At 47.8% G+C, this 9,952-nt stretch overlaps 1 protein-coding gene across 1 annotated transcript in view; it reads right to left on the reverse strand.

Moving 5' to 3' along the window:
* Window positions 1-8,451, reverse strand: part of LOC104281398 (solute carrier organic anion transporter family member 2B1-like) — a gene marked incomplete at its 5' end in the record, with an annotated part of 10,350 nt that extends 1,899 nt beyond the window's left edge. The window contains 4 exons of the mRNA XM_009879379.1: window positions 560-624; window positions 2,682-2,851; window positions 7,313-7,472; window positions 8,259-8,451. Of these exons, the coding sequence (XP_009877681.1) occupies window positions 560-624; window positions 2,682-2,851; window positions 7,313-7,472; window positions 8,259-8,451 (588 nt within the window). The remainder of the gene's footprint in view (window positions 1-559; window positions 625-2,681; window positions 2,852-7,312; window positions 7,473-8,258) is intronic.
* Window positions 8,452-9,952: the final 1,501 nt, after the last annotated feature.

Below are 9,952 nucleotides of genomic sequence, written 5' to 3' on the forward strand. Positions count from 1 at the left end.
GTTCCGGGAAGCCACAATAAGGTCTCCTCGGAGCCTTCTTTTCTGCAGCCTGAACAGCCCCAACTCTCTCAGTCTGTCTGCACAGGAGAGGTCATTCTTTCCCATTGCTCTTTGGTAAGGGACCATCGCTCAGCCCAGGAATGATGCTCACCTCCTTCATGCTCTGTGCATGTAGGCTCTTTGTCACATTCTGGGGGCCTCCGGGTGAACATGAATTTTCACCAAGGGAAAAATAACTAGTGGGATCACAGGACATGGTTTGCAGCCACCCTGATAGGCTGGAGGCAAACACAGCAGTATTTGCACACAGCCAAAGGCTGCCCTCCTAGACTGAAACTTTTCCCTGACCACTTTTATTTAGCTACGCAAATGCCTTGTCCCCTCCCCACCACACGCAGCCCCCTGACCCTGCAAGGCAGCATCTTTCCCTGCCTTAGGAGAGGCTTTGGTCAGCCTGAAATTCTGAATAAAGAGCCCAGGGGCTGCTCAGGGATGAAATTCCCAGGAAACCCACAAGAGTTGCCGTGATTCTCCAGCGTTTCATCACAATTTAATTTACCTAAAACTCTCAGCAGCATGAACTGTATCCCAACTGCAAACGATTTGTCTTCAGGCTGGATGCTCCTGGAAAAAAAAAAACACAAGAAAACATAATGTTTGCCCTCTGGCATTTCCCTCCTTGGCATCTCACGAAGCCTTATGGCACCTCACCCAAAAATTCATGCTTCAACCCAGCCCCCAAGAACCCCAGCCAGTTCCCATTTACGTCAGCAGAAATGATGAAATTTCATTCATTGGGGCCAGAAGCTTACCACCACTCTTTCGTGGCCTGAAAAACTCATCAAACTCCATAAAGAGACAGGGAGGAGCTGGGCTAAGCATTTTTGCTTTTAATTTAAAGAATTCATGTGTGTAAAACACAGAGAAAAACCAATACAGCCACTGGCTCTGCCTAACACAAGCAGTAAAAACCATGCTTTTTGTAACCAAAAGAGAGAAGGAAGTGGCTTTTTTTGAGGTGGGATGCCCCAGGGTATATTTTGGTGACACCCCAGTTTTCTGAAATAAGTATTTCAGGCTGTGGTTCCTGCTTGGGCCACACATGGGAGAGGACAGGGTGGCAGAGGACACCCAGATCAGTGCACCTCTGGGAATTCAGCCTCCCTTTCCTCTCTGGTGTAGGCATAGCTCACGCATGGCATAAAATGTGATTTAATAATGCCTGGGACTCAAGGTAAGAACAGGTTTTAACCACAGCTTTTCCCTAAAAAGCGACTGTTTGGAGTGCTCCAACCACAGAAATATCATTTATAGACCAACACGGAGATGGTTTTCTGTGGTTTTCTCCTCTTCCCTAGCACAGCCCAAGCCCTGCCCATCCCAGGCTCCAGCCCCACCAGCCTACGGTTAACCCAGCACTGCCAGGGCCACCACTATAGTGTGTCCCTGAGCACCACATCTACACATCTGTTAAATACCTCCAGGGATGGGGACTCCACCACTTCCCTGGGCAGCCTGTTCCAATGCTTGATGACTCTTTCTGTGAAGATATTTTTCCTAACATCCAATCTAAACCTCCCCTGGTGCAACTTGAGGTGGTTTCCTCTTGCCTTGTCACTTGTTATTTGGGGAGAAGAGACTGAACCCAACTCACTACAACCTCCTTTCAGGTAGTTGTAGAGAGTGAGAAGGTCTCCCCTCAGCCTACTTTCCTCCAGGCTGAACAACCCCCACAGCCTGCTGCTCCCTATCCCATAGGCACCTTCCCATGGGTGTGGGAAACCGGATCCCTAATTGCTTCTCTGCGCTGGGAGGTTGTATTCAAGTGAGATTCGTCAGATGGAAGGAAGATAATTAAATTTCTTGACACAGAGCTGGATTAAAAATTGCCGAAGTAGTGCTGTGCTGAATTAATGCTGAGTTAATGGTGCATCTCGTTGCTGAGGTATCAGCCGTGGGTGGGGAGAAGGAACAGGATGGCTGCTGGAGCCAAAGGTTGTGCTGAGAGCAAGGATGGGGGGTACTGAGGGCAACGCGGGGCTCCTGTCAGTGGGTAGAAGTGCTGTGGGGGTTTGGTATGGTCTGACACCCTCCCACCCACCAGCTCCTTGCTTGAACCTGTTGGTGAACACCATGTTGCCTGCAAGAGCTGTTGGCCACACAGCACTGGTGGCTCCACAATAAAGCCTCCAGCAGCACGAAATTCCGACTTGGTGCTTAACCCTGCAGGGATCAGCAGCAACAGCTTCCCTTCTTAGGGAAGGGTCTTCAAGAGCAAGTCCTGAAGATCTCTCCTGCTTAAGCATTTTGAGACTGGAAATGTACAAAGTTTCTGTCCCGCCCAGCCATGCCAGGTCTTTGCTAGCAATACAGCTTCCGAGCCAGACATAGCCTAGGAGATGGACAACCACATGCACTGCCAGATGACAGGAGCTGGCAAGCCCTGTATGCCAATTTCTGCACCAAAACATGTAAAAAAATCATTAAAAAAAACGTAAAAAAACATGTAAAAGCAATGGGAGGAACCGGGCACAAGGTGCAAGACAGGGTTGATTTAATTCTCCAGTCCCTCAGCTGGAGAAACCCTTCCTCCTCCATCAAGGACCCCTTGCTTTTCCAAACTCCACGTCTGGATGCCTTTTCTGGCTGCACCTAGACCACGGGCAACCCAATCGGCTCACCTGAGGATGAGCATGAAGGACGGCGTGTGGGACACGCTGGCGAGGAACCCTGCCAGGCAGGACAGGACCACAAAGGGTAGGAAGAGGTGGGAGCAGCCGGTGCCACAGGTCCCAGGCTTGGCAGATCCCCAAACCCCATTTTCAGTGATGCAGCTGCAGTTGGTGTAGTTCTGCAAAGAGGAGAGAAAACCCAGAGGCTGCTCATCTGCTCAAGGCTATGGAGATAGCAGGGATAGCTGCCAGCTGTCACTTGGAGGGAAGGTGTTTAGGTTTTGTTTGCAAATAATTAGCAGCAGTTAGCACTCAACACTTCAGGGAGCAGGGCAGGGAAAAAGAAACCAGCACATACAATGCAGCTGGGCAGGGATAACTGATCGAGGGGATGAGGAAACACACGTCGCCATCCCCACTTCCAGCCTCCAACATGCTGCCATCCCTGAGATGAGGTCCCAGTCCAACCAGGTCCCATGGGCATCGCTAAGATGTCACGTGGGTGAGCACACACAGCTGAGCTCAGTTTCTGTGGTACCTTGGCTCATCTCCAGAGGCACCTTGGTTCATCTTCAGTGGTACCTTCGTTCATCTCTGCTTCCAGAAGCACCTAGAAGTGCTCCCAACCCAGACGCATCCTTGCTTTGTTGACGCAAGCCCCAGTAATGCCTCCTTACCTACCTGCAGCAATCCTTCTATGTTCATGTTTCCAGTCCCGTGTTTCACGCCCGTTGCGCGCTGAAGACGCTTACACACGGGTTTATTTCAATGTCACCCTTTGCCAAACAAATGCTTTGGGATTCTGCATAAATCTGGGCTTTTGGGATGGAAAGATCTCACTCACAGCTGATGAAACACTCAAGCCTGATGTAAGCTTACTCGCCTGTGTTATATTTTTTGGAGGGAGTCTCCAGGGGAGCAGCCTGGGCTCTATCACCCATACCTGGCTTGTCTACTGCTGTGGGACTCTTCATCCAGGGGCTACGTGCAGAGCAGAGCTGGGAATCAGAGCCAGGGGAGTATTAAATCACAAAACACTTGCTAAGGGAAAATGCAAAACCTCACCTTTGAGAGAGGGTCATAAATAACCGGCACAGTGTTCGCAAAGGAAATATGCCCCAGGGCCAGGGATATGGATTTTGTTCTTTTTCTCTAGCTTTTAGGCACAATTCTCTTTTTCTTAAACAAGAAGCCTCATTTATTGTGGAAGAGACCTTTAAAGAAAATGAGCACAATCTCATTGTTGCTGGAGGGGGACAGATTCACAGCGGGATGGCAGTTTGCAGAAGGGTTATCCCAGAGGCAGGAGCAGCCCAAGGACTCCCAAATCTCTGTTCCACATCACTGCCTGAGGAAATGGAGAAGCTGATGCCCATGAAAGAGACCCACAAGGTACTGCTCCTGGCTGAGAGCACTAGGGGAGTCTTGGGATGAAAGGGAAAACAATCCCACCTCTCGGAAAGAGGATTTAATATTTTAAATTAAGGCTGGGATTTATCTTCATAGAATCATAGAATCCTTTAGGTTGGAAAAGACCTTTAAGATCAAGTCCAGCTGTTAACCCAGCACTGCCAGGACCACCACTAAACCATGTCCCTGAGCACCACGTCTACACGTCTGTTAAATGCCTCAAGGGATGGGGACTCCACCACTGCCCTGGGCAGCCTGTTCCAATGTTTGACAACCCTTTCCATGAAGACGTTTTTCTTAATATTCAATCTAACCCTCCCCTGTCACAACTTGAGGCCATTTCCTCTTGTCCTATCACTCCTTACTTGAAAGAAGAGACCAACCCCACCACACTACAACCTTCGTTCAGGTACTTGTAGAGAGCAATAAGGTTTCCTCTTCTCTAGGCTGGACAATCTCAATTTCCTCAGCTGTTCCTCATTAGACTTGTGTTCCAGAACCTTCAGCAGCTTCGTTGCCCTTCTCTGGACACACTCCAGCACCTCAATGTCTTTCTTCTCGTGAGGGGCCCGAAACTGGTCACAGGATTTGAGGTGTGGCCTCACCAGTTCCAAGTACAGGGGGATGTAATGGCTTCCTCAGCCATCTGAAATGAACTAACTCAAACTCATCCTCTGGACTGCTGCAGTCATGGTGGAGAGGTAGGTCTCCAGCAGAAGCACCACAGATCATGGAATCACAGAATAGTTTGGACTGGAAGGGACCTTTCAAGGTCATCTAGTCGAGTCCCTTGCGGTGAGCAGGGACATCTTTAGCTGGATCAGGTTGCTCAGAGCCCCATCAAGCCTGACCTTGAATGTCTCCAGGAATGGGACTTCCACCATCTCTCTGGGCAACCTGCGCCAGTGTCTAACCGCCCTCAGTGCAAAACATTTCCTTCTTACATCTAGTCTGAATTTCCCCTCTTTTAGTTTTAAATCCTTTGTCCTGTTGCTATGGGCCCTGCTAAAAAGATTGTCCCCAAACCTCATTTTACCTTTCCTGCAGCAGATAATACCCAAAACCAGAGAGGGGCTGAGGTTGCTCTGTGGACATCTCAGCTCCTAGTCCAGTGAAGAAGCAATGAAGAAGCAGAACTCAGCATCTGTAGCCATAAACTCTCCTGCCCCAGGGACATGCAATGCACTCCAGCTACTACCTGGTGGTGCATGATTTGGCATTTATAACAACATACTGAGATACAGCCCCTGTGCAGAAAAAACTCTCACACAACTTAAACCGGGTCAAGATGCATCAATAGGTGGAAAGGAGATTCAACAAATTATCTCAGCACTAAAGAAATGATAATGCTGGCTTTACCGGGTGGCATCTCCCTAGCACCATCAAGGGAAAACTGATTTTGCTGTAGCGTGTGGCTACACATAATTATCCATGTAATGAATGCAGGAGTGGGTCACAGGATTTATCTTCAGGATGTCAAAGGGCTAGTGGCAACTCGGAGGAGTTCACAGAATCACAGAATCACAGAATGTCAGGGCTTGGAAGGGACCTCTGAAGACCATCTAGTCCAACCTCCCTGCCAGAGGTGGATCACCCCGAGTAGATCCCACAGGAACACATTCACGTGGGTTTTGAAAGTCTCCAGAGATGGAGACTCCACAATCTCTCTGGGCAGCCTGTGCCAGGACTCTGTCACCCTCCCAGTACAAAAGTATTTCCTTAGGTTGAGGTTGAACCTCCTGTTTTCCAGTTCGTAACCATTGCCCCTTGTCCTGTCACTGGACACCTCTGAGAAGAGTCTGGCCCCATCCTCCTGACAACGCCCTTTAGATGTTTATAAGAATTTATGAGATCCACCCTCAGCCTCCTCTTCCCCAAGCTAAACAGAAGCAGTTGTAAAGGATCTGCTGTGCAAAAGGCAGGCGCAGGGCTGCAGAAAAGCACATTTGGGACTATGCTCTGGCAGAAAACGTAATTGTTATTAAAATAAAGTGTTGTTAATTAACAAAATGCTGCTAAAAAGTGCCCAGGCAGTCCCATGCTGCCATTATATCCTGTGCTAAGAACACAGCGGAAAACTGCTCACCCTCTACGGATTGCTAACATTTTTCAGATACGTATTTCCATTGGCAAAGATCTCCTGACTCTTTGTTTGTTGAACTGTCTTGCCTGGAGACCCAGTAGACAATTGGCGCTGGGAAAACTCAGCCCAACTGGGGTTTTGGTGACAGGCAGGGAGCAGCAGAAAAAAACAGAAGCACAGGGTAGCAGAATAACTAATAATTAGTGGTCACGGTAGTGTTGGGTTGACGGTTGGACTAGATGATCTTAGAGGTCTTTTCCAACCTTAATGATTCTGTAACTCTACAATTCTATGATAACCCAGCCAGGTCTGCAAATCCAGACCAAAAAACCAAAAGATTAATTCTAGGCTTTCAGTAGTGTTTTAGGTCAAACCCAAGCAAAAACTGTTGAGTAAACAGTCTGGGTGATACCTTTTGCAAGACATCAACGTATGTGAAAATGTGTACCACCTGCATTGACATCTTGCCTTGCCAGCCCTGGAACAATGGCAACACTCAGACTCTATCCAATTTTAGAGATCTTCAGGCATGCAATGCCTAAATTGGGAGCTTGATTACTGCTGGTCTCTCTTCAAGGAACACAGATGGGGCAATTTACAGCAGGAGCCTCGAGATGGAGAAAGCATCTCTTGAGTCCAAGAGGCATCCATGGACTCAGGGTCACGCTAGGGGCTGTGATTAGTCCTCCTGTCCCATCATAGGAAATACAGTTAAGAAAGGTGACCTAGTAGTCGTCATTAAGGAGTGAAGGAAGAGCAGATCCTTGCATCATCCACCCAAGCTGCTGTGTAGGATGTGAGATACTAAAGCCACGTTTGGTGGAGCAAAACTTGACCTGAGGTGGAGCAATGGATGGGGAAAGAAATCTTGACATCCTAAAAGGGTGGATACCTAAAAGGTTTCTTCTTGATGCCTTGGCCGAGGATGTGTACTGGCAAGGGCTGCGTTATACTGGAGAGTCCGAAGAGGCACCATCTACAGGGGGTTTTCCTGGCACGTTCTCAACCTTCCCCTGCTCATCCCACAGGGTTGTGCGGAGCTTGTTCATCACTAACAAACCTCAGGAAACTCACTGGCCAGACTTGAGCGCTGCACCCCTCAATAGGCAGCCCAAGCAAGGACACTAGCGCAGTGGGGATGACTCACCAGGACTGAGTTGTTGTCTGCACCGATATTTACGGCTCTGCAGCCGGCGGAACAGGGTGAGATGTATTCGATAGAGTTAGAGCCGCAGATGGGGTTGTAGGCTTTCTCAGGGCAGTTGCACTGGAGGTTACACTCCAAGGTGTGGTGTCCCAATTCAGAGCTACAGCAGGAAGAAAATATCAACGCATGGGATTGAGCATCTTATATTGAAAATGCACTGAATATCTATAAAGATTAGCAAAAGAACATTCGATTACTTAAGAAAACCTTCCCAGTATGTAAATGAGGGTGCACAGAAATTCCACTATGGCATCCCCAAGTCTTTGCTCTGCCTGGGCAAAGCCTCCTGACTCAAGGGAGTCACCCACTTCCTTCCTTCCTTCATATTTGGCCCAAACATAGGGTTGTGGGGTGGTGCAACATCACACAGTGGGAGGTGGTGAGCTTCCCACCAAGGGCATGAAGCAGCTTCCATCAAGACCACAGGGTGCTGAACATGTGAATTTAGAGCAGCTTGGACCAAGCCTTGAGGGAAGACAAGGTCCTGCCTGTGTTTGGCTGCGTAGGGAAGCAGCCACGGCTTTGAAAGCATGATCCCAGGGCTGGCCCCTGCCCAATTCATTGGCCTGTGAGTAACGTGCCAGAGTTTCCAAGATGAAAATGTAATCTTGTGCTGTTTGTACCAAAACTGCATTCACTGTGAGTTTCATCACCGGTCAATGGAGTTAGAAGGAGTAAGGACGCAGCAGATTCAGTGTTTATTCACAAAAGCACTAACTTCTAGCCTTATTTTACCACCATTAACTGTTTCTCAAGAAAGTACAAACCCATTTCTGGGTTTTCTGCTTTACTTCCACACCAAGGAGTGCAGCTGGGGATTGGGAGGGGGTACCCACAGCCCTGGGAATATCCCACCCGTGCCCAGCTCAGCTGGAGCTGTCGGTACCTCTCGCTGTAGGTAACGCCCGCAACCTTCTGCGTGGGGCAGCCGAGGAAGAGGAGGGGAAAAGCCATGAGCAGGCAGAGGAACATGCCGAGGACGCACATGACGCTGCATTGCTTCAGGGACATCTGGAACCGCTTCAGGATGGCACCACCTACCACGATCCCAACCATCGCCCCGGGGATGTTCACAGCACCTGGGGAAAGGCAAGTCCATGTTTTCCATCCTCCAAGTCCCTTCATTATAGCGAAAGCCTGGAGGATTTCTTGTTGGATTCCTGTTTTTCAGCATCGGTGATCTGTAAGGGACCAAGGTTTTTGCAGGGACTGGTGGAATAACCCTAAGAAAGAGCAGTTTAGCAAAAAACAGCAGGACCCTAGGGCAAACTGGCTGTCTTAGGTATCCATACACAGAAGGCATAGAGAACAGTGAAAAGCAATCCAGCAAATGTGATTTTTCGGTGTAGGCAGGAGAAAACACCAGTGAAACTTGGAGAGGATATTTAATTTCTGCAGTAATGTGCCTCAAGGTTTCCATGGCAGATGCGGAGTTTTGCCAGATCCACCTTTCAATGGGATAGCAAAGAAGTGCAATCTGTTTAATTCAGCAGGGAGGTTGCTTTCAGCCCATAAATATCCACACACACACGAGGAAAGGCTTTCCAATTACAGCATGCTTTCTGATCGTACAGAAAAAGGCAAAGCAAGATTCAGTAGCTGGGAACAAAAGCTAGATAAATTCGAACAAGAAATACGGTGCACGTCTCCAGCAGAGCGGGTAAATCAAGCCTGGGAATGACTGAGCAGGTCACGTCAGTGGAGGACACCATTGCTTCAGCATTTAACCTTTCTGCTTAGGCTTATCCTGGGCTTTACCAGCCTGTTCTGCTCACTTCCTTCTGATCTGATCGTACAGAAAAAGGCAAAGCAAGATTCAGTAGCTGGGAACAAAAGCTAGATAAATTCGAACAAGAAATACGGTGCACGTCTCCAGCAGAGCGGGTAAATCAAGCCTGGGAATGACTGAGCAGGTCACGTCAGTGGAGGACACCATTGCTTCAGCATTTAACCTTTCTGCTTAGGCTTAGCCTGGGCTTTACCAGCTCACTTCCTTCTGATTTATTTGTTGCAGACTTCAGAAGGCTCTCTGGGGAATGCATGCTGTTCGTTCAAAAATACATTAGAAATACTTTTGCGTCTAGATTTCTGAACTCTCCTACTGATTATAAGCACAAGGCTTTATTCTTCGTATTTTTATTACCACGACAAAATCACAAAGGGAAACCTCAGCCCCGGACAGGACATTCTGGATATTGAAACACAAGCAAAAGAAGTCTAATCTCACGAGCACACATCCTGCTTAACACATCCTCCTTTCTGTCTTAACAATACCAACACAGCAAGCAATTGGCTCAACCATTACAAGCAATTAGTCTAACTATAGCAACATGTTGAAGAGATTAAGCTTGATTATGACGCTAGCCTGAGTGGCCTCTTGCTGCAAAGTTGTTTTCAAAATGCATGCTTGCATTACTGCAGTTTTTAATTTTATTTACTCTCTATATGTGTAAAGTAAATAAAGCAAAAAAAGTATACATATATATAGTATATATAAGTATATATAGTATAAGTATATAAGTATATACGTATATAGTATATATAAGTATATATATAAGTATATAGTATATATAAATATAT

Source organism: Apaloderma vittatum, unplaced genomic scaffold (genome assembly GCF_000703405.1).
Source record: "Apaloderma vittatum isolate BGI_N311 unplaced genomic scaffold, ASM70340v1 scaffold15412, whole genome shotgun sequence".
NCBI lineage: Eukaryota > Metazoa > Chordata > Aves > Trogoniformes > Trogonidae > Apaloderma > Apaloderma vittatum.